At 47.7% G+C, this 27,046-nt stretch overlaps 3 protein-coding genes across 7 annotated transcripts in view; 1 reads left to right on the top strand and 2 right to left on the bottom strand.

Moving 5' to 3' along the window:
* Positions 1-188: 188 nt before the first annotated feature.
* Positions 189-10,269, bottom strand: MED20 (mediator complex subunit 20). 4 transcript variants are annotated; one of them, XM_039854987.1, is made up of 5 exons: positions 7,528-7,664; positions 6,118-6,143; positions 5,400-5,437; positions 3,781-4,034; positions 189-2,160 (listed from the first exon to the last, which is right to left on the bottom strand). In XM_039854987.1, the coding sequence occupies exons 4-5, from the start codon at positions 4,015-4,017 to the stop codon at positions 1,945-1,947; spliced, it is 453 nt and encodes a 150-aa protein (XP_039710921.1). In that variant the 5' UTR covers positions 4,018-4,034; positions 5,400-5,437; positions 6,118-6,143; positions 7,528-7,664; the 3' UTR covers positions 189-1,944. The 4 variants fall into 4 exon arrangements, with proteins under 4 accessions (XP_039710921.1, XP_039710919.1, XP_039710917.1 ...); XM_039854985.1 differs by lacking the exons at positions 5,400-5,437; positions 6,118-6,143 and adding an exon at positions 10,091-10,269 and having other exon boundaries at positions 7,528-7,682; XM_039854983.1 differs by lacking the exons at positions 5,400-5,437; positions 6,118-6,143 and adding an exon at positions 9,945-10,155 and having other exon boundaries at positions 7,528-7,682.
* Positions 10,270-10,455: 186 nt separating this feature from the next.
* BYSL (bystin like) lies at positions 10,456-19,654 on the top strand. Its single transcript, XM_039854978.1, has 7 exons — positions 10,456-10,852; positions 13,840-14,002; positions 16,199-16,337; positions 16,689-16,822; positions 17,406-17,566; positions 17,737-17,839; positions 18,363-19,654. The coding sequence occupies exons 1-7, from the start codon at positions 10,585-10,587 to the stop codon at positions 18,706-18,708; spliced, it is 1,314 nt and encodes a 437-aa protein (XP_039710912.1). The 5' UTR covers positions 10,456-10,584; the 3' UTR covers positions 18,709-19,654.
* Positions 19,655-19,995: 341 nt separating this feature from the next.
* CCND3 (cyclin D3) overlaps positions 19,996-27,046 on the bottom strand; it is a 72,526-nt gene continuing 65,475 nt past the window's right edge. Inside the window, exons 1-5 of one of the 2 annotated variants that reach the window (XM_039854981.1) lie at positions 26,567-26,951; positions 25,501-25,716; positions 22,408-22,567; positions 21,701-21,837; positions 19,996-21,194 (exon numbers count right to left, since the gene is read on the bottom strand). In XM_039854981.1, coding sequence (XP_039710915.1) covers positions 21,027-21,194; positions 21,701-21,837; positions 22,408-22,567; positions 25,501-25,716; positions 26,567-26,764 — 879 coding nt within the window. In that variant the 5' untranslated portion in view covers positions 26,765-26,951 and the 3' untranslated portion in view covers positions 19,996-21,026. Of the gene's footprint in view, positions 21,195-21,700; positions 21,838-22,407; positions 22,568-25,500; positions 25,717-26,566; positions 26,952-27,046 lie in introns of those variants that run through there. The other variant, XM_039854982.1, reaches the window with a different exon arrangement.

Genomic DNA, 27,046 nt, shown 5'->3' with positions numbered 1-27,046 from the left:
GAGAACAGAATCCCTCCTTATGCATTAATAAGTCGAGAGTCATATTTACCACACTCAATTTTCTATATATTATTAGGAACACATGTCCAAAATGCTGTCTCATCTCACAAAAGATTGCAGGCAGCTGCATAAAAAATACAAATAGATAAATCAGACAAGAGCAAATATAAATCAGAAGGCCCAAAACATAAGATCTGTGCATTTTATTGTGTGTAAATGATACCTAAAACATACTTCAATTTTTAAAAAAGTAAAGACAAAACAAAGAAATAAGCAAAAAAACCCAGGGGGATGTGAGACAAAAAAATGCAGATGACAGGTCTTGCAGTTAAAAAGTTGAACTGAGCTTCCTGCTAGCCAAAGCTAAAAGGGAAACATAGCCACTACCTGATTCTTGTTGCAGAGGCTTTAGTTTGAGCTCTTAGGTCCAAAAACTATTTCTCTTTAGGTTCCTTCAATGAGAAACAGTAACCTTGAGGACAACACAGCAGTAGGTACATTAATGCATTTCCTAAGACCATCTCTGACTGTGTATCTCAGTGTTAGCCTGACTGAACATTTCTGCAGCAGGAGAGAGGTAGGCAGGCAGTCCATATCAGTCAGATGAGCAGCATGGGGGCCCCAATGAGACGAAGAGAAAGAACTCATGAAGCAAGTATCAAGTCAACTGTTCTAACGCTAAGCTCCAGGCGCATGAGAATTGGAGGCCTTGTTGTTGAGACTTAAGCGGTGAAAAACTGGCTTCCTAGTGTGACTAATTCAGCTAAACTGAAAGTGGCTCTGGCGTCAGCCCTATCCCAAACCAATTCATAAACAAATGGATTAGTTACAGGGGGTACTAACTGCAAAGTAACAGCTAAGAGCATTCCTGGGCACATCCACTGAGCTCCATGTAGCAGAGGCCGCGAACTGGGCCCCTGCATTCATTTTCTCCATCTTTTAGTCACAAAACCCCTTGAGTTTGGGCACATAACTACCCAAATAAGAGGCTCTATATCCCAGTGTACCTTTCAACAAAGTGTGGCCACAGAGGTTTGAGCAACTCCAGGTCATATCCTTTAAAAAAAATATATGCATTATTCTCTCTTTCTCCAGTAGAAAGTATACATGGAGCTAATGAGTATGCTTTGACCTTGCAGGCAAGGACAACAGGGGAATAGGGGGGCAGCGGACTAAACAAGATAAAAGGAAACTGAGTTCCTGATGACCATGTAATTTAAATCTGCTCTGGACCATCTGACTACCTCTGCACTCCTAGAAGAGAGAAAATTAAACTTCTAAGAGCTACTGTACTTTAGGTACTATTTGTTACAGCAGCTTAGTCTGTGGCTTAACATAATTCACAGCAGAAGAGGAAAATGTCAGAGGTAGACAGACTTCTAAAGATTCAGGCAACACCCTAGAAAAGTCAACTCGCAATTCACTTCAGCAAACAGGTCAGCAAATGACAGCCTTCAAACAAGTTTTGCCTCCTACTCCTTCTCCAGAAAGGGCCCAGCGCATCCTTTGAGGAGAGGAAGAGGCTTTTATTATAGCATAGCCCAAACACAAAATGCAGCCTACCCACTGTGGGCCTAGGCCAAATCTTCAATAACTGGAGATACAGACAACTCTCCCCACCAACACTAGGCAGGGACACCCCTGTCCTACCTTTTTCCCTAAAGCAGGAAAGCTCCAAACTTCTCCACTCTTTGTAATTACCGTTCTTGAGGACAGGCCAAGTCCAGTAAGGCGTGGGGTGAGACAGCTGTCAGGGGGCTTTATGTGAGGGTCAAGGAAGAGGAGTCCAGAGCCCCAGAACGAAAGTCACAGCTGAGAACAGGAGAGGGAGAGAGGCCTCCATGTCTGCCCTGGGTTTCTGGGGCCCAGAGGCCTGAGGGTGCAGCATCTGCTCCTCCTGTGGAGTCCCCTGGTGACAGAGCTCAGCCAGACAGCTGCTTGTCACTAACGAATCCCAGCCACTGGCACCTGCTGCTGCTTGCGAATCTTGTTGAAGAGTTCCATGTACTGGACCATGGTATCTGCTGGGCCATAGACTGCGTCGTGTCTGTTGCCGAACACTGCAGGAGCCCCTGGTGTATGGCTGCCTAGAAAACTCTGTAGGAACTCGAGCAGCAGGCTCCAGCAGTCACTAGCTACCACACAGGGGCCATACTCCACCTGGGAACCAAAGAAACACAGAATGAGGGTGAGTTCAGGCGAGGATGAGGGCTTCTGCTTCCTTTGCACCTCTTGCCCCATGCTCCCATCTTCCCCATCTCTGAGCCAAAGACACGCACCTCCTAGCACTGTTGCTGGGCAGGAAATATTTAATTCAAATGCCAAGGATTCCACATACCAGCATTTATTCCCTTTAGGCTTCTTTGACATTCTCATTTTAAAGTTATCAATCCCCAGCCCTGCCCACAAAACCCAGAGGCAGATATAGGAACCTCTGGATTATCTCAGAACTGTACAGTCCCTGCTATGGTAGGTGAAGATTCAAGGAGAGCTCAGGAAAATCCTGAGAGACAAAATGAAGAGCAAAAAAAAGTGTGTTGGGGGATTCACAGAGAGCAAAGTAGACACATATGCTCATAAGTCTCTTCAAGACCAAACATTACTCCCAAGGTAAATCCAGCCTAGTCTTGGACCCTAAGAAATAATTTCCTCACCAGCGTGGCTAGGGCCAAAGGATAAACATCTTCAGCTTTCTCATTCCTAATTTGTCACTGGAAAGATGGCAGGGGGAAAATATTGGTAACCATAAGGAGAAACATGTAAATACACAGCTGGGGTGTATTAGTACAAGTGGGCAATGTGGTGAATAAACAGTATGTTCCCGATAGGTCTCAACAAATGCAAGGTGTGTCACAAGCTGAAAAGGGTCAGAAAATCTTGGCCCTCAAGATCCTTGGAGTTTCATAACAGAAAATATCACTAATGCCCTTCTCTCCATCAGGGATTCTTTTTGGGACTTACCTATCCCCATGTTTCTACACCTGAAGTCCCTCCTTAAATGCTACTCCTACAGGACGTGTCACAATCCCCCAAGTCAGCAGTGCTCTCATTGGTCTGAATTCCCAGACCAATCTGTGCCTCTTTCATGGCATTTCTTACAGACTAAGTTCAAAAACAGTTCATGTGTTTCAGCCTTGCTCTTACTAAATCATAAATTTGCAAAAAGCAGGCCCTGTAGCTTACTTTTTTTGTTTTACCTCACACAGTGCTGGGAGCATAGTAGATTGTGGACTCTCACTGGTCCCAAAGCCAGCTAATGCCACACTCCTCCCTCTTTGCCATTTTCAACATATACCTCAAGGATGAAGTCATCACATGCATCCCTTTCCACCATGAAAGTGGACAGCATGGCAAAAGGAAGGCAGCTACACAACTTTTGAGACCTTTCTTAAAGCATACTAAGGAGAGGTGTGTGGACACAATTCAGGACCCACTTCCCAAAAGTTGCCCTGGTCTGCTTCAGTCCTTCCTGTGATAGGTGACTGGTCTCTCCACATCATAATTCGCCCGTCTCCTTTGACTGTCTTTTCCCTTCCCTAGCAAGCCAGCCTTCCTAAGCCTTCTACCTGCTGTGAACCCAGCTTCCCATTCCCATCCTGGGCTAGAGTTCCCGAATGATGAAAGAAAGGGTAAAAGGTGCAGGGAGAGTGGGGAAAGATATTCTGGAGGCAGGAATTAGGGAGGCATAAATTTTGCATTCAGAAGGATGTGGAAATCTGCAGAGCCCTTTGCTGAGCAGCCCCTTCAGCGCTTCCTGCTCCTACTTCACCAAGGTCTTACCTCTACGGAGATGCCTCGGGCACTGGGCCCCATTGTGACTGTGCCCACCTTCACTAGGAAGTCACAGTACTGGTAACGGGTGCCCCGGGTCTCAATCTTGCTGGCCTTAGCACTCTGGAAGAAGCCCTTGAGTTTTACCATGAGCACATCAAAGTTGGTGTCAGCAATGAGGCAAGGGCCGTTCTCAAAGAGGGCGAAGCAGCTCAAAGGGTACTCTGAGTTGTGCATCACATACATCAGCTTCCCGGTCTGACCTGCAGGGATGGAGATCCTACTCAGCATCAAAACCTTCATCGGCAAACTCCAGAATAGAGTCAAATGCAGAGAACGAGGCCAGATGGCAATTTGGCATTACCTCAGCAGTCTGGAGTGTGGCGGGGAGACACCTCTTACCAACAGCCTTTACTGGAGAACAGCAGGCAAGGCAGCATGTGGTAAAACCCACTCGCTCCACAGAAAAAGGTGAGGGGCACACAGGGAACTTTACTAGCATTGACAACAGTTGAATTCTTAAGTTGGGTGATGGGCTCACAGATAGATATTTAATGATGGTGATTAGTAACTCACAGGACCTTACGTATAGTCTTTTATGTAATCATATATTACATAATAAGAAAAATAAAAGCAACAGCATTACAGTATGCCAAATGAAGCAGACACTCTCTTCTGTCCATCCCGACCTTCCTTGGCTTCCCCACTCTTGGAGATACAGGAAGGGGCCCCACGGATGAAACAAAGTGGAGTATCTGAGTATGAGGCTGGGAAGGCAGGCCAGAACCAAGCTGGGCTAAGTCTTGTCTTCTATGCCTCAAGAAGTCTGGACTTCATCCTGAAGATAATGGTGAACCCTTGGACAATTTTAAGACATCAGCCGACTTGAGAAGCTAGCAGTACACTATAGCAGAAAGAACACAGAATCTGGAATCACAAGATCTAGTTTCAAGCCCCAAATCATCCCTTCTAGCCTCTGAGAAATGAGTTTTCTCACTGATTATTATAGATTTTCTGTAAGAAGGAAGGAACGCTATACACATTTGGTTAAGTGGAAAATGGAAGAAGGTAAAAGATAGAAAGCAAGACTCCTCTCTCGTATACTACAAGAGTTAATAGATAGACTGCTGCAATCCCAAATATTTATTATGTAGTTAAACTATCTCCCAACACTGTGCTACGGTTTACAAGCACAGGCATCCAAGTAGAGGACTTAGCCCCTGGCCTCGAGAACCTAAAATTTTCACTAGAAATAGACAAAAAACTTTAAAAAGACAATAAAACAAAAGTGCTTACCTGGGACAGATCTGTAGTCTTTTGGAAGGAAGGAAAGACTTCAGGGTAGGAAGAAATCAAAGTGAGCAACAGTCAGCAGAAAAACTCATGGGAAAAAAAGGACTTGAATTAGGATATAAAGAGAGGGTAGGATTCAGCCATACAGAGAAAGAAAGAAGACATTCTAAGCAGGGATGAGTGTAGCAAAGGAAGAGAGAGAAACAGTGGGTAGGGGAATAGGGGGCATTGTGACCTCTATACAGGCCTCCACTCTGCTGCCACCTCCTGAACACAACAAGCTCGACACAAACCTCTCCCCACATCCCTCCTGACTGCTTGCTGTCAGTTCATACCTTTCACCTCCTGATAAATCCAGTTCAAACACTTCAACCTTCAAAACAAAAAAAAAGATATCTAAATCTCATCTGTCCTTCCGTTCTTGTTTAAACTCACTATAATTACATACTTAATTCATATGAGTCTGCAGGTGTTCTATCTTGAAAATATTTTGAAAGTCAACTAAGATTTTATTTTTAATAAAGAAAGCACTTCCAGTTGTTTATATTTTTAATCACAACAAAGTAGTTTCTTATCTGCACAAACGTGTGAAGCAAGCAGAACCAAACGGCTCCCTTGCAGAAATGAGGAAAATGAAGCTAGCTAAGGGGTCCCAGACCACCATCACCTGAGAACATGTTAGAAATGCAAATTATCTGCCCCACCCCAGACCTATTGAGTCAAAAAGTCAGAGAGTAGGGACACGTGATCTGTGTTAACAAGCCCTCCAGGTGATGCTAATGCTGGTCAGCATTGAGAATTGCTGATCTAAAGGCACAGAGTCAAAAAGCATCAGAGCTAGAACTCTAAATCCAACCCTTCTGACCTCAAGTTTATTGCTTTCCATTCTACCCCATTGCCTACCACGAATGTGTTGTCTCAACTAGACTGTAACTCGTTGAAAATAAAGGTCTGATCAGAAAAACAGAGCCCACACTAGGTAGTTTCATAAAAGTAGTATATATATCTATAAACAAATGTTTTGTTTTCCAAATGCTTTCTTTCATAACTTACCGCTTTTGATTCTTATATTCTTCCTACTGAAAGCAAAACAAATGGTAACAATGAAATTTTACAGATGATAAACTCAGTACGGCTCTTAGCTACCATTTATTAGAGGTTTATTATATGACAATCTTAGTTCTAAGTACTCTGAGTGTATTAACTTATTTAATTGGCACAACAACACTAGAAGGTTAAGCACTACGATTATCTTCATTTTATAGACGAGAGAACTATATTGGGAAAAGTGAAAAACAGAGCCCTTACCAGATAGTTTCATTAGAGGAGATTTAATACAGGGAACAAAATACGGCAGTAGAAAAACTAAAAAATTAAAGAGAATAAGGCTGGCAACACAGGGAGACACTACCATCCCTAAGGCTGGAAGGAAAAAGAGAAGAAATGCTGTTATTAGAGCCAGGAATTAAGGCTGTCTAGATGGAGCTAGAACCAAAGAGGAGACACAGCCACAGACGCTGTCCAAAGCAGAGGCAGAGAGATACTGCAGTCTCCCTTTCTCCTGTCCTCTAATTTTCCCCAATGCCTCTCACTGGCCAAAAGGTAATGAAAAGGGGCCTGGCAAATGTAGTCTACAGGGGAGGTTCAAGGAATGGATCTGTGGGAAATAAGCAAATGACAGGCATAAAAACAGTCACAGGTTGTAAAACTTACCTAAAGTTGCAGTTAGTATGTGGCAGAGCCAGGACTCAGTAATCAGGTTCCATATCTAGATTCACAATCACTGTGCTATGAAACCGTCCAAGGTCAAGTTACTGCAGAACCGTCCAAGGTCAAGGTCAAGTTACTGCAGAACCAAAACTAAGAGAATCCAGGTTCCTAACTCTTATTCAAAGAGTTTCTTTGCCTCCTTACCACTGCCACCACTATCCACAGCTTATCTCACCTCTTAAAATATTTAAAACAAAAGTTGATTCATTGGTGGAAGTTATGCTAAAGAGGTAGCTAAGGCCACTGTCTAGGTGTGCGAAACACGAAGCCTTTCTGCAGAAAGCTCTAAAAACTCTAAAACTCTATTAGAATCCTATACAAAGACTGCTGAGCCTAAAAGGAATCTTTCTCAAACTTCAGAGTGTATAAAGAGAGTCTGGAAAGCTTTTTAAAATGTAGTCAGTTGGTAAAGAAGGCCAGGAAACTGCACCTTTAACAGGTAAACATGATTTTGATGCAGTTAGTCAGTGACTAACCCTCTGAGAAACACTGCTTTAAAAATGCAAAGTGCAAAAAGATCAAAATATAGGCCCAGTCTAAGAGATAAAAGACCAAGAATTAATAAATTCAGAAACACATCTGCCACATGTTCAAGAATATCACCCTTAGCAGAAGAGCAGAAAGATTTCAATGAACATAAATTTCTATAACTCTAAGCCAGGTTCCAGCCATCTTGCAGACCCAGTCACTGACCTTGGCTGCCAAGGGTAGAGGCAGCCGTGTGGTAGGTCTCACAGTCCACACAAAATGTTCCTTGCTTCTCTGCCCCAAGCATCTCCAATTTCCGGGTGAGGAGCTCCACGGTCTGCTGGACACTCTTACCCTCAGCCACAGGCATCTGGGACACACTGGAAGGGAGATGACCAAATCATCAGTATCCAGAGACACACATGCACTCGCTGAGCCACTCGATCACCCACAGAATCACGACTCATCAGGACCAGGAATTACCTTAGAGACCATCTACACTGATCCTGTCATTTTAAAGGTGAGAAAATAGAGACCCATAGTGCCTGAGAGCTCCTCTAGAAACCAGAGCACAGATCTCAGGACCCTAACACCAGTGCAGTGAACTTCCTATCTATTACGCCAGAATTTCCTGAGCATGGCATGCGTGCCAACATTCAAGAGATTTTAGGTGGCAAACGGACTGAGCATTTGATAATACTGAGTCATATAATAAGAAAGGATTACCTTTGCAATTCTTTTAGTTCTGACTATGTCAAGGAGAAAGCCTCAACTTGGGATTAGTATGTCCTTCCCAACTCTATCACTCTGAACATGCGCTGTCCAGTATAACATCCACAAGCCATATGTAGCCATTTACATTTAAACAAATAAAACAAACTAAATTAAAATTTCAACTCTTCAGCCGCCCTACCCACATTTTGAAGGCTCAACAGCCATTACGGTTGGGAGCTAGTGTATTAGATAGTGCTGATATAGAACATTTCCATCAATGCAAAAAGTTCTACTTTGACAGCCCTAGGATCTAAGAGAAAGCCTCAAGTTTGTAACTGTTGGGAGGGGGAAGCAAAAACATGTACAAGAATTTAATCAAGACAATGAAACAAAAAATGTTATTTCCAAGATTTCCTTCTATAGTGAGTGACACTGGTTTCCCCTTTAAAGTGTTCGGTAACAATCACTAAGCCTCAACTGTGTGCTGGACAGTGCCCATAGGCCTTGAGATGAATTAAACATTGAATCCTCACAATGGCCTTAGAATATGTGCTATTATTTATCTCCTTGTTAAAATGAGGAAACTAGAGTATAGAGGAGTTGACTAACTTGCACAAAGTCACACAGCTTGGAGTGGTGTGACCAAGATTCAAAGCCAGGGAAGCTGACTCCATGTCTGCGTTCTTAACCACTATACTACACTGCTTTCCTAGGGATGTAGCTTTTAAGGAAAAGGAATAGATTGAAAACATTAATAAATAATAGTACAGGTGATACTTAGCTATACAAAAATCATAAAGACAGTCATACGACTTAATTTTGGGAAATACTGCATTACTTTATGATCAACTAAAGGAAGCTACAGAGTCCTACTGTTGCTAAAAACTGTCGCTACTCTCCATCAGAAAAAGCACTGATAAAGAACGATGATGTGCCTTATTTTGAAATATAAGAGAATCCCTAAACTAATGTTACTGGGGTGAGAAGTCCTAGGAGTCTGAAAAAGTTGACAGGGGTCCCCAACAGAGAGCCCTTTCCTTCTGTCTGCTTTCTCTACTGAACAAATGGGGCTTCCAAGGTTCTAAGCCTGAGCTGAAAACTCATTTCCATCCTTCGCTCATCTCCCTTACACTAGATGACTGAGAGGAGGCTCATGATGTCAACTGTAGGAAACAAAGGTGTAATCACTGACAAACATGCAAGAACCTGGGCTGCCAGGAGTTCCTACCGTTTCTCATATGAGTAGTCTACAGCCACCGACTTCAGATATCCTGGCCTCCAGCCCTCTCTGATTGGAAATGCTCACACTTACCAACATATATAAAAGGCCCTGAAATATAGCATTTTGGAACTAATACCTCCAAGAGCATTAGGCCCATACCTTTCCCTGCCACCCTGACTTATAAGAGATAAAAAGTCCATGGAAACTAAACCAACCATGTAATTACACGTAGTAAGAACAGGTCCTGAAGAGGTGATGTGCCTGGAACCCAGTCTCCTAATTCCCAAAAGCTTCTTTCCTCCCCTCCCCTCTAGACTCAAGCTCTTAAAATGGCCAAACTAGAACCAGACACAGGCTGGTCTAACTGCACTTAATGGCTGTAGGGAGGAGCAGGTAAAAAACAAACAAACAAAAAAACAAAAAAACACCTAAAAAAAGATACTATCTTTTGGTTGCCTAACCCCTATCACCCCCCGCTCCCGCCCCACAGCCCTGCCTGCAGATGGGTCCTAATCTGCACATCTTATTTCTGGCCCTAACGTTCTACCCTGGACAGTACTATGGCCTCACAGGTAGGAAGCTGTACCAAAAAAATGGGAAGGAGGTACCCAAACATTGCGAGGTTCCTGGGAAAAAAACCAAGAGAGCAGCCATCTCCGAGGAACGAGGCTCGGAGATTCCGCAGCCCTCACGGTGTCTCCCTTACCCACTCAGTCCGAGGACATCTTGCTCAGCTCCTGGGGTATGGCTGACCCTGGTCCCGATCCTCCTCCCAGGTACTACACTCCAAGCTCCGAGGGCCCTTCGCGACCCCGAGTCCCGTCCCATAGAATGAACCCCTTGCAGTCCTACCAAGTCACTCCCATAGTGTAGAGCCAGGGGGGCGGCAGGACCAAACAGTTAAAGCGCAGACTTCTTTGACCGCCCACTCTAAGTGAAGCCCCCTAATGTAAGCGTCGGTGGAGGAAGGCACTCCGGAAATTACGTCAAAACAGAGCGCCGAGCCAACGTTCCACGAGAACAGGAGTGTATTTCCGGGCCTCGGTGACGCCACCAGTGGCATCACTGCCCGACTGCAGACCCCTAGGCTTGCAGCACCTGGGTCTAGATCCGCAAAGTTTACAGAAGCCAATGTTAAATGCAATAATTATTTGCGAGTCTAGCTCCAGGCCCCGTAAATTGTTAGCAGGTAGAGCGGTGTTGCTGGCACTCTTGGCCTCCGAACTGTAGGGGCGCTCTGATCTCCGCGTGGCCTCTTGGGAGCTGGGCGTTCACTGCGCAAGCGCACTCCAGACTTTTTCGTCCGTCTCCACGTGTGAAACTTTTCAGCCACTTTTTCGAGAAAAATGCCCAAATTCAAGGCGGCCCGTGGGGCCGGGGGTCAGGAAAAACACGCACCCTTGGCCGAACAGATTCTGGCTGGGGACGCGGTGCGGGCAGGTGCCCGGGAAAAGCGGCGGGGTCGCGGAACCGGAGAAGAGGAGGAAGAGTACGTGGGGCCCCGGCTGACCCGACGGATTTTGCAGCAAGCGCGGCAGCAGCAGGAGGAGCTCGAGGCCGAGCATGGGACTGGGGGCAGGCCCGCGGCGCAGCGGGAGCGCATCACACGGCTGGGTGAGTGGTGAGGGGTAGGTGCGAGGAAGAGGGGTTAGGTGGGGGTGGGCAGATGTCGAGCAGGGTTATAGCTTAGAATAAAACAGGGGGGAGGTCCATAGTACACCCTTGCAAAAAAAATAATGGAATGGGAGACCCAGCCCTGGAGCGGATTTAGGGTGGTCAGCGCCCTCTATGCCCACTCCTAGTTTTAGACCCTCTTTTCTAGGTATCCCCGAAATTAGTCCAACAGAAGTGATTGCTCGCACCAAGTTCTAGTATTTATCCATTTGTTCTATAAATACTTAGGGAATACCTACTACGTGCTTCGCACTATGCTAGGAGTTTAGATAGTTTGGGTAAAGAATTAGTACGATAGACGCGTGCCCCTCTTCAGGATCTTACAGTCTAGCCCAGGAGAGAGACAATCAAATAGACAATTAAAGTAATACATTCCATGATAACAGCATTGGACTTGAGGGGTCAGGCTGCCCAGATTGCATGACCTTTGTGCTGAGACCTAAAAAAAGAGTGGAGAGTGCTCTGAGCATAAAGAACAATATTGTTTAAGGGCTAAAGAGGGAGAATGAGTAAAAGATGATCTACATTTTCTTATCAAAGAGGAAGTGTTGACCTCCGAGTTGCTTAATCCATTTTTCAGGTCTCATCTTTAGTTTGTCCTGACACAATTATACATTGGCTTCCTGGCTCCACTATCTTTACTTGGCTTCTAAGACCTCACATTATTTTCTTACCTCTCAGTATCCTTTGCTGGTTCCTCTTGTCCCCATCTTATTGAAGTGCCACAAGCCTTTGGACCTCTACTCTTCACTCACTTCTCTGGTGCTGTCATCAGTTTCATGGTTTAAATACCATCTATTTGGTGACGGCTCCCAACTTTATATGCTAGCTGTGATTTGTTCCATGAAACACAGAATCTTATATTTCAGCTGCCTATTTGGAATCTCCAGTTTGAAGTCTAATAGAAATCTCAAATTTAATATTCCAAAATAGACCTTCTTGCCAAACCTGCACCTCCCACATCTTCTCATTTCAGTTAATAGTATGATAACCTTCCATTTGCTTAAGACTGAAACCTTGGACTCCTCTCTTTTTCACTTCACATCTGATCTGTTAGGAAATCTTGTTGACATTACCTACAAAATATATCCAGAAACAGACCACTTCTCACCACCTTGGCATACCATCCTGTTACAGTAGGCTCCTCATTAATATCCCATGCCCCCTACAGTCCACTCTCAACAGCTAGATTATTACAGTGGTCTGCAAAGCCATATATGATTTGCTCCCATGGTCATTCTGACCTCTTCTACTTTCCCCCTTTGCCCTCTTCACTCCAGCCATATTGGCTTCACTGTTCTTCAACATGGCAAGTTAAGGTCTTTACCCTGGTTGCTTCTTCTGTCCTCATATACCTGTAGGCTTACTCCCACAGTTTGTCACCTTCTCAGGCCTGCCTTGACTACTCCATTAAAAATTGCAACATCCCCACCCATCTCCACGCACCCAACTTCTCTGCCCTGTTTTTTTCATACATTTGTCTTTTAACTAAATGTATATTTATTGTTTGTCTTTCTCACTAATATGTAAGTTCTATAAGGGCAAAGATTTGTTTTTCCTGTTCCAGAACCCAGGACAATGTCTCACATATAGTAGGCACTCAAACTTTGCTGAATGAATGGATTAATTAATGATACTGAGGTGGGTAGGAGCCACATCTGTGAAAGACTTGGAGGCTGTGCCGAGGATTTAAAGCCATCATAAAGACAGTGGAAAACTGTTGGAGACTATGGAGACCAATTAGGGAGGGGATTATTGAGTTAATCCAGGCAAGAGGTGATGCTGATCATATCCTTCAGGGCTGTGAAGGATTTGAGAGAGTTTCTGTGGAGTAGAACTGAATAGAACTTGATAATTGATTGGATGTTTGGGGTGAGAGTAAGGGATGAAGCAGGCCTGCCTCCCAGGTTCTGGCTTGGCACTGGGTGATGGTGGTGCCATATACTCAGATGTGGAACACAGTGAGTAGTGTAGACCTAGGAGGAAAAGAGTGAGTTTTGTTGGTTATTGGTGAATTTCAAAGTGCATGTATGTCATCCAAGAACGGCTTTATGGGCGGCAGCTGAAATTAGGATCTGGAGCAAGGGAGTTCTACCTATAAGTACAGATATTTGGGAATTGTTTGCATGTGGAGACAACTCCCCTCCCCCAATTTAACTTTTACCAGACACTCCTTCTTTATGACATTCATATGCAGCATTTTATCTCCTTGATTGGAGCATTACATCCTTTACCAGATGCCCAGTCAGCTGTTGCCTCCCAGTAATCAGTTATTCAAATGAATTGGTCCATCGAAAGATGAATTCTACAGCCTGGCCTCAAGGCCCTCCACAGTCTGGCTTCATTTTACCTTGTTTCTTGCTACTGCCTAGCACTGGCAAGCCCTCTTGCCAATGTTATTACCCAGATTTAAAACATGGTCCAGCTGCTCCCATGCTCCCTATCCAGAGCCTAACTGCCCTCTATCATTCATATGGCATATAATCAAGCCCTACCATGTGTGTAGAATAGAGGTGAAAAATGCACAATCTAGACCCAGACTGCCTGCCTTAGGCAAATTACTTAACTTTTCTGTGCTTCAGTGTCCCTATCTGAAACTGGGTTTGATAATACTTCTTGGGGTTTTGAGAGTTACGTACAGTGTTTAGAATAGTTCCAACTACATGACTGAATATAGTGTCTTATCTGTTATTTATTGGCATCACTATCTCATTGGTTCATATGTGTACATTTTGTTTCTCAAACAAGATTGTAAGCCCCTGGGGATAGGAAGATAGTGTGTGCATCATCTGTGCTACTGTACATATCTGTATCTATTACAAGCACACATGAGGCCTATACTCTACATGATGATTAAAGTTAAATTGATGTCTAAATCCCTCACCCACTGCTTACCTTATTCATCTACTTCATCTCCCCTCTTCCAGGTCCAGGGGTGCCACAGGATGGATCAGATGGTGAGGATGAGGAGTGGCCCACCCTGGAGAAGGCTGCCACAATGACAGGGGCAGGCCACCATGCAGAGGTAGTTGTGGACCCTGAGGATGAGCGTGCCATTGAGCTGTTTATGAATAAGAACGCTCCTGCCAGGTAGGACTGGCGTGGCCTGGGATTTGGAATAGCGAGTCCTGGTAGCAGCTTCCTGCAGAGAAGCACATGCCCTTGCAGAGTTTTGATTCCCTACCTTTGGGAAGTGTCTAAGCATTGCTAGTTGTAGAGAACTACCTTAACAAAATTAGCCCATCCTCAAAGGACCATTCTGAGTGAGAATGACCCAGACTCAAAGTATCTCCTCTCCCTCTGTCCTCCTGTTCTAGAACTGTCCAGATTACCAGGGGAAACAGCTACCAGGCCTTTTCTTGTCTCTGGGAAGATCCATCCCATTGCATTTGGTTTCAGCATGCTCAGTTTTCTTAGTGGTAAGCTCAGTTTCCTTGGCCAAATCCTTTTCATAGCCTAAGCTCCATTTTATCCAGGGTTTTTCACCCTCAGCACTATTGGCATGTGGGCTGTATAAGTTTTTCTGTGGAGGCTGTCCTGTGCAATGTAGGATGTTTAGCCACTTCCCTGACCTCTACCCACCAAATACCAATAGTGACCTCCCCTACCCCCAATTGTGATAACCAAAAATGTCTTCAGGCATTGCCAAATGTTCCCGAGGGGACAAATTCACCCCTAGTTAGAACCACTAATTTATTTCCATCTATAATAAATACTAGCTCCAAAACATGTAGGTATTTCAGCTCCTGTGGTCAGACTCCTAAGCATGAGGATTTTGGCCCACGGGAGGGGAGTCTAGAATAAGAACCCTTAACCAGTTCCTTCTGACCCTGTGATATTAACATGACATCGTTCTTTGTTCTTCAGGCTGTTTTGAGTTATGCACCTCTCATTGCTAATAATACTGTGAAAAGATAGGGAGGCTCAATGATAAAGTTTATGGTAGTTTATTTGAGAGAGCAGAATGAAGAAATGACTCCCTTTCCCAAACTGATTCTCTGCAACTGAAATAGGTGTCACAAAATGCGTACTTAGACGTGTGAGCTTGTCTCACCCGAGAGCCTCTTAGTGCCCTACAACTCTTCTTTAACAGATCATTCTGATTAACTTGGCAGAATGGTTTTCCAGCTTGCGGTAAATAGAATAGTAAAGCTACTAGAAACAGGGACTCCTGACAGTCTTGAGAAAGGACAGCTGGCATCTTCAGAAAGTAGGGCTAGACCTGCATGAACTCAGCAGTTAGAGGCTATTTAGTTTAGGGGCACATTATAGTGTACTCTAAAGTATCTGAACTTTAGAACCTGAAAAACTAGAGTTTGACTCTTTCTCCTGACTTAAGGGCTATAAGACTTTGAGTGAGTTATTAACCTGAGTACCAGCTCACATGTTGAATAAGAGAAATAACACCTCGCATCGGTGTTGCATGGACTATAGGAGATAACATCTGGTAAGTACCGCACTCAGGCCTGGCATTGAGAAGGCCCTCAGAAAACGGAAGCTGTTTTAAATATGCTTAAGCAACCTTTGAAGATACCATTATTATACCAAAGCCCAATGTAATGAGAATTCTGAATCATGATAAAATTGTTTGGTATACTGTTTAACAAGGGTGAGAAAAATATCATTAATCTTAGAAATACTTCCATAAATTTTAATAAATTAAAATGGAAAATCTTTGCCATGGTCTTTCCCTAATGATCCTAGCTCCTTGAAATCTTGGTATGTAACCGAGATGTGTCTGGCACTCTAGAATGATCAGACTAGGATTTTATAATTGGAGAGTCCGCAGCATATTGCCAGCATATGAGGAATGTGTCTGAAATAGGCAACACTTATCACATATTTGCGATGTACTAATAGTTCCAAGTAACATACATGCTTAATTTACTTAATCCTCACGTTAACTTTGTGAGGTAGGTAGTTATTACCCCTGTTTTATAAATGAGAAAACTGAGGCATAGAGAGGCAAAATAGCATGCCTGGAGTCATATAGGATATGGAAGACCCAGGATTTAAACCCAAGCAGACTGACTGCAGAGTCCAGATTCTTAACCTCCACACGACTGTCCACTTTGTCTTAAGCTGAGTGACTCTCAGGTTCTTTGTGCTCTGCAGCAATTTGTGGTGGGTAGTCAGGCCAAGAGGTGGACTGAGGCTGCACTTCCCATCAAGATGACAGGTTTATTGGAGCTCACAAGAGACTGTGGGAAATCTAGAGCTTCCTGGACTGTGACCACACTTCCATCCTCTTCTCTCCCCTTCCCTCTGCACCTCCCCTACTCTTAGGCGCACCCTAGCTGACATTATCATGGAGAAGTTAACTGAGAAGCAGACAGAAGTTGAGACGGTCATGTCCGAGGTGTCAGGCATCCCTATGCCCCAGCTGGACCCCCGGGTCCTGGAGGTCTACAGAGGAGTCCGGGAGGTAAGAGTTAGAATACCCTCACATGGGCTGTGGGTTCCCACCTAAGGTTTTTTGTGCCCACATTCCTCATACACATAAGGCCTGGTTGCCGAGAACAGACTTAAGTCAGAGTGTATGGGTTCAGAGTCCTACTGTGCCACTTAGTAACTTGGTGGCCATGGGTAAATTTCTTAACTCTTTGGTCTCAGTTTCCCTATCTGGAAAATGAGAATAATAGCACCTCCTTATACGGTTGTTGTGAAGATTCATTGAGTGAATATATGCAAAGCTCCAGGACCAGTACCTGGCACCTGGCACTGGCAAGTAGTATATATATTAACAGCGATGATGATTTTACTCCTGCATCCACAGGTGTTATCGAAGTACCGCAGTGGGAAGCTGCCCAAGGCATTTAAGATCATCCCTGCACTCTCCAACTGGGAGCAGATCCTCTATGTCACAGAGCCTGAGGCTTGGACTGCTGCTGCCATGTACCAAGCCACGAGGTAGAGTAGATGGGGGTTAGGGTCACCTTGGGTCTGTAGTAAGGGCTGGGAGTGGAGAGTACAAGTTTTCCCAGCCTTTGCCATTATACTTTAACTTTGTCCCGGGGCTTTCTGTTGTGCTTCTTTGTATCATCACTTCCCCAGCTTTTCTTGTTTCATGTTTTGGGGCCAAGACCCTATTGAGAGTCTCCTGTGATGAGTTTCTAGGGGAGAGGCATATAACTATTGGGCTACAAGCCTGGTCTGTCAGGAGTGGCTCAGAATTCTGTGGCTCCCCAGGCATACTCAGGTCCCTCAAAGAGCAGGAAAGAGAGGATCCATAATAGAGAGTAGAAAGTGAATACTGAAGAGCCATCAGTTTGGGAGTGCTCTGGCTCTCCCAAAGACAGTGTTCACCTGTTTGGATATAACTTGCAGCACCTGCTGTTCCCTTTGATATGACTCAGCTGTTGCATGGGCACAGCTCACACACTCCCACATACACCTCAAATATTTTGCATGCACCATCCACGGTGACATTTAAAGGGCCAACTCCAGACTTTCAGGTGACCTGGGACCTCCCCACTACTCCCCTCAAAACTAGGATTTTCGCCTCTAACCTGAAGGAACGCATGGCCCAGCGCTTCTATAACCTTGTCCTGCTCCCCCGTGTACGAGATGACATTGCTGAATACAAACGACTCAACTTCCACTTGTACATGGCACTCAAGAAGGCGCTGTTCAAGCCTGGAGCCTGGTTTAAAGGTGAGAACCCAGGAGGCGGTTAAGAAAGGTGGGAGCTGGAGCTCCTGCAAGTGAAAGCAGTAAGCCTGACTTGGGAAATGGCTGTCTCTGGGGTAGGTGGGGGTGCTTCCTGCTGGGCCTCCTTTTTCTCACCCTGGGCTCAAAATAACTGCCCCTCTGATCCTCCCCAGGGATCCTGATCCCACTGTGCGAGTCAGGCACCTGTACCCTCCGGGAAGCCATCATCGTGGGTAGCATCATCACCAAATGCTCCATCCCTGTGCTGCACTCCAGGTATAGTGTTGATGGGAGTAGAGGACGACTAGTCAGTGGATATCCAGATAATACAATCACCAGAACTTGAGGAGTTGATAGGGGGACAGAGTGGAGAAGGAACTAAGAATAGCCCTGGGTTTGTGGCTTGTTTAAGCCAGTAGGTGTATATCATTACCCCACTAACATAAATTGTAAATTCCATGAGAACAGGGTCCCAGTGCATGGAACACAGTAGGTGCTCAGAAATAGTTAATGAATGAAGAGGGAACATGGGGAAAAATGGTCAGGGGTGGAGATGTTGAGATGTTTGGACACATTCTAGTTGGATACTGAGACAGGCAGTCTGACCCAGAGCTAGAAATTTGGAAGTAATCAAGGGAATATGTTCAAGACTGCGTAGCTGAGAAGGCCTGAGATGGCGCTCTCAGAAATACCACAGTATAAGGGCTAGCAGAGGAGAAGAGGAGAAAAGCAGAGGGAGAAGTAGAATCTCCTCCCCAATATTTCCAACACCGCTAACTCCACCCCCCTTTCCCGCTAGCGCGGCCATGCTGAAAATTGCTGAGATGGAATACAGCGGTGCCAACAGCATCTTCCTGCGACTGCTGCTGGATAAGAAGTACGCGCTGCCCTACCGGGTGCTGGATGCCCTGGTCTTCCACTTCCTGGGGTTCCGGACAGAGAAGCGTAAACTGCCCGTGCTCTGGCACCAGTGCCTCCTGACTTTGGTCCAGCGCTACAAGGCAGACCTGGCCACAGAGCAGAAAGAGGCCCTCCTGGAACTGCTCCGGCTGCAGCCCCATCCACAACTGTCCCTTGAGATCAGGCGTGAGCTTCAGAGCGCAGTACCCAGAGATGTGGAAGATGTTCCCATTACTATGGAGTGAGGAAACAGTCACTCATCCTCATCTGAAGGGTGTGGGAGGACACCAGGTTCCCTCTTGATAACTAAAGTTGACTCTGAGTCTTTACAGCTGAAGATTCAAATTTGAGCAGTAGAGCTCAAGGGCATCTGACTTTGGTACCTGACACGGAGGACTGAGGGCCTGGCTGGCTCCTTCCATTCTAGGCCATCATTTCTGCTCAGTCCTGGAACCTGTTTGACATTCCACACCCCTGCTGGGGCTTGGAATAAGTACTTTCTCTCAGGCTGTTGTGTCAAGTCACTGAGATGTGGATAAAAAGGCAGGTATTTATTGAACTTCTGTGTTACGATGTGATCAATGGAGATCTTTGTTTTCCCTCGTTAGCTGTAGGTAGGGATTATTCTTTCCAGTTCCCGTCTAGAGTGGATTCTTACCAGTTTACGTAGGACACCCCTCCACCCCTTATTCTACAAGTTTGTTTCTCTAGGCTATACCCACCCTGTTAGCCCCTTGGGGGCACATTCGCTGCCTTCTTCCAGGCCTACTTGTGTCCATAAAGTTTTATTGGGACACAGCCATGTCTCTCCATTTACATTTTCTGTGGCTGCTTTGATGCTGCAACAGCAGAGTATGATTCTGTAACCCTTGTTTGCTTTTGAAAATGTGAATTTGTTCTAACCCAATTAACATATTTGGGAACAATTTGATCATAAAGCAAATTTCACATTTATGTGCAATTTTCTCCTAGAGAAACATTAGGTAAAAGCAAAAAACTGCACCTAGCTGAACCAAGCCACATACACAAAGTGCACGCACCTCTGATATGTACCAGCTACCTCAGTTCACCTTGTGGGTTGGGAGCCACACCCACATCTGGTGTTATAACCCCTACCTTCCACATCCTTCCGACCTCTGCTTCCACAAGCAATCTTAAGGTCTTTTTCAAGATAAAGGGCTATGTTTATTGTATTTGTGTTTCTTTACCATGTAATGTATGAAAACTATTTCCATTTTTTCTAACGGGTCACTCGTTAAGTTTTTGAGTGTTGTGCCTTAAGTCCCATTTTTCCCATAAGTCCTGTATGTTTTATTAAGTAGTGCATAGTGCTGTGATTTTTAGGAATGCCTATGTTCCATTATAAAGCTGACTATATGTGAGGCAGAGAACATATGGCCCACAAAGCCTAAAATATTTAGTCTCTGGCCCTTTACAGAAAAGGCTTGATGACCCCTGCTTGAGAGCATTGATTTCCTACCTTTTTACCTCATGCAGTCTAGCAATGAGCTTTTACCCACACAACCATCCAATCCGAGAAGCCAAAGCCAATTTTATTCCAGAATCTTTATTAAGATAACATGATGGTCCAAGATGGTCCTGGGCCACCAGCCTGGATCTTGTGGCCTTAGGAAAGACCTGTGTCAACAGGGCTTGCCTCCCTCTCCAGACAGGGCTCTGTCACCTCTATGTCATCCTTGCTCCATCCCCTGCTAGAGGATGGATGGGGCCGAGAGCCAAAGGGAGAGGAGGGCCTGGCCCCTCCCCAGGCTGTAGCAGCTCCTCTGCCACAAAGATCCTCTAGCCAGCAGCAGAGGGGAGGGATACAGCAACCACCAGGGTTACCACCAGTTGTGGGGTAGGTGAGCCCCACCACGCCCTCTTACAGTTGTACTCAAAGCAATTAATAAATTAAAACCACCTCTTCCTTCGGCACTGACCCCCCGCCCCCTCAATCACACAGGAGAAGCTGAGCAGAAAGCAAAGCAAAGAGGAATTGGTTGGTGCTTGAACCTCTGACAGAGGCCTGGGCCTGTCCCTCTAGGAGCAGCTGTGAACGTGGATTACACAGGACCCTCCAAAGTGTGCTGAAAGGAGCTGTCCAGACTATGTTGCCTCAGGATGTCTGAAATTTCTTCAGAAAGGCCCCAATCCAAACGAAGTAACTAGGAGGTACAGCACCCTTATAAGGCACCAGGGCATTTTGGCAGTTGAGAACATGAGTACCCCAGAGATAAGGTGGCCTCAAAAAGGAATGCCGGTACATGTATTTCACCTACTTCAATGTCATCTCTGACCAGCCTGGCCCACCCCCAGCTAGAATTGGAATGAGCTGAGATGGTCAGAGACAGGAGGAAGAGGAGCCTGACTAGCCACCCAAACATGGCTAGCCAGGCCCCTTAGTGCATGCTAAGGTAGGGGTAGGTAGGACCTAGCCCCTTCGGCTTGGCAAGGGACAAATAGGAAGGAGCCCCCTCAGGCTTCAGCTGTAGCGTGGTTCATTCCTGTGGTAGGGGTTCCCCTTCTCCACTGTCTGTGGCCACTCCAGGGGGCCTCTCCAGGGCTACAGATGGATTGCTGTGACGTCTGTGGGAGTGCTGGTCTGGCTGGGCCCCTGGCTGCTGGAGCCCCTGGGGGCTTTGGGTGCTGGGCTGGGGGAGGTCTGGGCGGCTTCCCTGAGGCTCTCCCTAAGTGCAGCTTCAATCTGCTCCTGACAGGCCCGCAGGCAGTCCTGGGAACATGGGGGAAACAGTGAGGAAGGAAGTGCTAGGTGGAATGGAGTAAGGTCCCCTTGGAGCTAAAGGCCGCTTCCCTCCCCCGAGACCATTTGGCAGCAGGTGCAGGGAACGGACACCTTCCCGCACACAGGGAAGTCTGGGGAGGTTAGGCCACAGCCCAGCCCCAGGAATCAGCCTTTAATTCTCAGAAACTGCCAAGAGGATGTGGCAAGAGGGTGTGAGAGCAGCCCTGCATCTGACACCAAACCCCCACCCCCACTCCTGCACACCTTTTGGCAGAAAAGGGCACCCAGGGATGATGCCCTGCGACTCATCAAGACCACTTGCTCTGGTCCAGACCAAGGCAGGATATAAAAGGCCACAGAAGCCCCAAGGGCAGAACATGTGAAACCAGGCTTGGGGACCAGGTTGGAGATGGATGCCTCCCTCTGCTGGAAGCTCAGGGAATAGCGCTGCTTCATGAATTGACAGCCTGCTGCCCAGCTGCCTAAGCACTCACCACTTCAGTGCCTGTGATGCCTGCCAGCAGCTCTGTGAGCTCATCTCCGGATATGGAGCATGCACCCAGGCCTTGTACTGCAGCCCCAATACTGCCTGTGGCAATCATGGATGGTGGGTACATGGCAAAGGTGTAATCTTAAAAAGAGGGAAAGAGAACCATGAGGCAAGGAGGACATCAAGAGTAACAGTGTGGACTTCCTATTCCTCAGAAAGTGTCAGCATGAATAGAGCAGGGGCCATACTGGAAAATGCCAGCAGTGACTGGCGTAAGACAGCGGCAAGGGAGAAAGATGGGAAAGGGCCTCTGTCCTACAAAGGACCAGGGTGAACAGCAGACTTGTGTAGGTCAGGTCCAGGGGGTCCTTAAGTTCCTGGCTGAGAACCAGGGAGTGAATGAGTCTCTAATTTGAAAACAAAACTAGGGTCAAGAGGCCTGGGTTCTGCTCCCAACCTAATCACTGTGAGACCTTATGCAAGTCACTTCTAAGTCCTCAGATCCCCCACCTACATATGTACTGGGTGTTTCTGAGATCCCAAACAGCTCTGATTCTGTTCTACTGCATTTCTGTATTGAAACGGGGGTCTAAGAGGGAACAAAATTTTCGCAAGTAAATTTTGAAAGAAAACTAGAATCTCCTAGTTACCCCGACCCTTCAAAGTTGTCTGACTTTCCTAATTTGACAAAAATGTGCCTAGAGTGCTTACCTGTAGCACAGAGGGCCAGAAAGGTCTGGGCATGCTTTTTGACCAAGGCCTGTCGGTCACTGGGCAGTGAGAGCCGGTGCAGAATCAAGGCCAGGAAATCATGGGCAATCACAGCAGCCAGGTCCCACTTGAGTTTCCCCAGAACCAGTACCTCCCAGTCCTGGAGGTTGGAGAAGAGGATGGAGTTAGTGACTAAAGAAGGGAAAGGGAGTAAAGCAGAAGTCTCATGGGGAAGGATGCCCATCAAACTTGAAGGTCAAGCCCCAATTCTGCTTCTTTGTTTAGGGGCTGGCACTGTGGAGTGAGGAGTCTAGGGCAGGGAGCTGGGGACATTTGCTTACAGCATCTATTCATCATTAGGTGCCAGACTACATGCTTTACATAGATTGTCTCTTCTAATCCTATCTGGTTATCTTTTGGGGACCAATAATCCAGGCCTTCTTCTGACTTCATCCAGGGCTCTGAGCACCTCTCCAGCCAAGAAGAGAATGCAGCTGCTAGCAGATAACACCAGCATCACCATGAACTTGAGGCTCCTCTGGAGTAAAGCAGAAAGACTCCATAATCCCATAAAGGGATTATGTGAAAGAGGTGATTACTACTAGCTTCTCCCCCAACTTTGCATCCCAGCCAAGTCTACACTTTTTGAAGAAACCGGAGTGAACATGAGGCCATTTCTCCAGTGACACAGCCACTGAGCCAACTCTGAGGTTCCTCAAAGGGGAGGTTGCCCAACCCAACCCACATCCCCTTGGTGGGACATCAGGGGTGGGTCTTGAGATATAGCACCGTACTCCACCCACTTTAGCTGGAACCTGTAGTGCCTAGTGCCATTTGAGTCTCAGGAAGAGCTCTGGATGATTCCTGAGGGGCCAAACCCTATCTCCACCTGCCCAAGCCTGTATACCACTCCTAGGTCCCAGAAGGACACTGAGAGCCCCACCCCCCAGTCCACTCCTCTGGGGTTCCCAGTCCTGGCCCCAATTCTGAGTTGCGCACATGAGGATTTCTTCATTGTTTTATCTCAGGAAGGAACTCATGGGTTTGATCCCTTACTGAGACAGAAATGACAACCCCACCCAACCCCTTATAGGCCCCCGCCTAGATGTCATTCTCCCAAATCAGCCCCAAGCCTCTCACAGAGACCCACAGAAACAGCCTGGCCTGGAGCCAGAAGTTAAGCAGAGAAGCTAGCATTCTACTCCTGGTGCTTGTCCAGTGACCAAACTCCTAACTCAGAAATGAGAAGAAAGCATCTAGCCTTCAAGGAAACATCTGGAAGGCAACTTGCAGTGGGGCTCACCCTGTGGGGAGGCATGAGGTCATGTGTGAGGGAAGGTAGCCACCCTACCCTGTATCTGGGAAACCCCTGAGAATTTCAGCCCTAGTCTGGCAGAGAACATGGCCCTGGGAGTGATTATGTGCAGTGGCTGTTAGCTTCCATCATATTTCCAGCCTTTAAGACCACCTGCGCTAGCCAGACGACTCAGATTCTCATCTGCTTCAGTGCAGTGCTGAGACAGGATCCTTCCCTTCTTCACTGGGCCTCAGCCTTCTCTGCTGCACAAGCACTTGGACTGACTTTGGTTCTCTGAGGTCCCTTCCAGCTCTGACCTTCTAGGAAGCCATCTGCACGCTCCACCCCCAGCTCAGGCAGAGGGGGTTGGAGGTAGGGGGGAAGTACTTTTTGCTTGTTCTGAAAAACTCCCCTCACACAAAGGCACATATACCATCCCACTCTTTACACAAAAAGGAAGTCCCCTTCTACCTTCCAGCCCAAACCCCTCCAAAAACATCTTGCTCGCTGGCCCTGGAAACCAGCTCTACCTTCAGACTTGCCAAAAACTACTGGATTCATCACAAAGAGCCGTGGGGCCTCCCGGATTCCCAACTCTGGCCTCCTACTCCCATCTCTGAGAGCTACTTGGCAGGAAGAGGAATCCTGTTCCTCAACAAGCAGCAGTCGGGGGCCCCAGTACCCTGGCTTCCTGGCCAGCCAATCACAGCAGCCTGCATGCTGCCCTCCTCCCAGGGAGATGGGGCCCAGAGACTCCTCTCAGGGTCAGGAGAAGACTTGGCTGCATGGAACAAGGTTGAGGAAGGTGCCAGCTCACCCTCCCTCTCCCCAAGATCCCCCAGGAGATGATGTACACACCCTAAATAACCTCTTCTAGATCCAAGCAGGTCCCTCACCTCTCCAAGCTTTGGGGAAAGAGAACCAATGACTCTCCTCTCCTGCCTGGGGAAGAGCCCAGCCCAAGTTCCCAGCAAGAGGCCCAGGGAGCCACTTCCCAAACCACAGGAGTGACAGCAGCTCCCCACAGGGTTATGAAAGACCTTGGTCAGAGTAGGCGGGCCAGGGGAGGGGGCATCATTATCACATCGGAAGCAGCTGCAGCTCAGCTCCCTGTCTGTCCCTCAGTTCTGGCCTTTGGCTGGCTAAGGGGGAAAGGGAGAGATGATTCCACCAGGCCTGAAGCAGCTGCTCAAGTTTCTCAGAATAAGGATTAGGAAGGAACTGTCTCTTCTGGAATTTAAGAGGAAAGGTGGGATGAAACTCCTCTGCCCTTCCTTAGAGCAATCAGGGTCTGGCTTTAATCTGCTCTGGGAGACTTTTTCAATCACAAAGTCCACACTGGGATAAAGACTCACCCAAGGCGGCCCCCCTCCCCCACATGAAACACATTCCACTCCCCCACTCCAGTGGGGGTGTGCAGGCATGTCCTTCTGCTGCCAATAAATAACTCATGGTGGTTGTGTAAACCCAGAGGCAAAGTACTAGTGAGTGTAGACATGCAGTTTGACTTGTTGCTATCTGGGGGAAAGACCAGGAAGAAGTGGCACCCCCTGGAGGTCAGGAGAAGGGGAGTAAATTCATGCTGGCAGCTTAAGCCTGGGCTGGGACTATCCTAACCACCAACTACTACACCGCACTGCCCCCATCTTTTACCCAAATGTGTGGCCTCTGTGGGCCATGTGCCCTCTCGGGGGGCGGGGGTGGGCAGAAGCCTGAAGTCTTAGCTTTCCTTTTCCCGGTAAGTGAAGAGAAGTATGTTGTTGTAGATGGGGCGGGCCAGGTAGTTATGCACGCACCCGCAGCTGGCGGGGAGAGACAGCGTGGTCGGTGTAGATGCACAGTTTTTCGATGGTCAGGGGCGTAGTCTCACGCAGCTTGGAGGCCAGCAGCATGCAGACCGCACCCAGGAGCTGCAACTGCGCCTTTTGGGTGGGGACACAGGACAGGTAGCGATCCAGGTAGTTCATGGCCAGGGGGAAGACTTCCTCCTCACAACGCTGCTCCTCACACACCTAGGGGGAGGACGCACAGTCACTTCTGGGGCAGGGGCGTGGGAAACTCAGCAGCACTGAAGTTGAAGGGGGAGCGATGAAGGGAAGGGGGACGAGGAACAAAAATGGAAGGTAGGGTAAGTGTGCTTACAGTGACAAGGACTAATACAGAGGATGCGCCTTCCCCAAGGTGACACCCCCCACTTCCTCTGAGATGCCTCCTTCCACCTCCCCTGGGGTGGAGGGGTACGCCAGAGGCTCTCTTAAGAATTCCACACTGAGACTTCCCTCCCCCATGGGGGGAAGGCGGACGAGTCACCCACGGTAACCAGTGAGCTGGGACCCTACCCCCATTACCACTCCCCGCTGCACACACCCAAAGGGAAGGGAGGAGACTCCTGCGGCTGCCTCCCGCACTTTTCATTTCCCTGACCGCCGGAACAGCGCGCGCGCCACCCCCACTGTCTTCCCCGCCAGAACCCCGAGACAGACACAGGAACCGGCTCTGGGGCGGGGGCGGCCGAGCCCAGGGTTTCCCAGGCGCGCTCTTCTAAGACCGGGCGGAGAAAGGAAGCAGGAGACGCTAGAGAAGCCAGAGGGGAGAAGGTGGCCCCTGTCCCGCTTTCTCGGCCCGCAGAGAGAGAGAGTGCCAAACCACTGGCAGTCAAAGTCGGAGTTGGGGAAAGGAAAAGGACACCATGGAGGCAGCCGGCTAGGGTGCCCGAGTGAAAGGCCAGGCCCGGGGGTCTGAGCCACCGGGGCATCTTGCTGATTGTTGTTGAGACCAGGATGTCCCAACAGGGCGGCCCCGGGATGTCCGGAGCCGAGGACGCAGGGACGGCGGGGGAGGGGAGACCCGTCCGGGCGGTACCTCCAGCATCCAGTATGCCAGCATCTTCCGCATGTGCGGCTTGATCTCCCTCTGCACGCACTGGAAGTAGGAGGCGCGGGGCACGTAGCGCTCCTCCAAGCGGAGCAAACTCTGCAGGACACGCTGGTCGCCCAACAGCCGCGGGTCCGGCCCGGCCCGGGGCGCGTGCCGGGTGCCCTCGCAGCACAGCAGCTCCATACTTGGGAAGCGCACGGGCAGGACTGGAGTGAGAACTCGAGAGTCAGAACGCAAGCGGCGGGCCAGAGAGCGCGGGGCGCGGGGCTGGTGCTGGTGCTGGTGCTGGTGCTGGTGCTGGCGCTGGCACTGAGCGGTGGAGCCCCGACCCGCCCGCGCCGGCGCGCACGCCGCTTCCCTGACAGGCGCCCCTCCCCTCGCGACGATGTAGCAACCGTGGAATGCTCTAACGTCACAACGTTCCAAGGGGCGGGGCTGCCGGCGTCCCAGACGGAAAGGGTTGGC

Source organism: Pteropus medius, unplaced genomic scaffold (assembly GCF_902729225.1).
Source record: "Pteropus medius unplaced genomic scaffold, Ma_sr-lr_union100, whole genome shotgun sequence".
NCBI lineage: Eukaryota > Metazoa > Chordata > Mammalia > Chiroptera > Pteropodidae > Pteropus > Pteropus medius.
Note: the sequence above shows the minus strand (reverse complement) of the source record. Positions and strands in the feature narration are given on the sequence as shown.

Excerpts from the sequence above, each read along its gene's own strand:
- MED20 (XM_039854983.1), bottom strand. The coding sequence starts at position 10,066 with ATGGGACGGGACTCGGGGTCGCGAAGGGCCCTCGGAGCTTGGAGTGTA. Across the intron at positions 4,035-7,527 it reads CTCTACCCTTGGCAGCCAAG|GTCAGACCGGGAAGCTGATG; the intron begins GTCAGTGACTGG and ends CCATCCCTGCAG. Across the intron at positions 2,161-3,780 it reads CCCGAGGCATCTCCGTAGAG|GTGGAGTATGGCCCCTGTGT; the intron begins GTAAGACCTTGG and ends TTTGGTTCCCAG.
- BYSL (XM_039854978.1), top strand. The coding sequence starts at position 10,585 with ATGCCCAAATTCAAGGCGGCCCGTGGGGCCGGGGGTCAGGAAAAACAC. Across the intron at positions 16,823-17,405 it reads GCCATGTACCAAGCCACGAG|GATTTTCGCCTCTAACCTGA; the intron begins GTAGAGTAGATG and ends CCTCAAAACTAG. Across the intron at positions 17,840-18,362 it reads ATCCCTGTGCTGCACTCCAG|CGCGGCCATGCTGAAAATTG; the intron begins GTATAGTGTTGA and ends CTTTCCCGCTAG.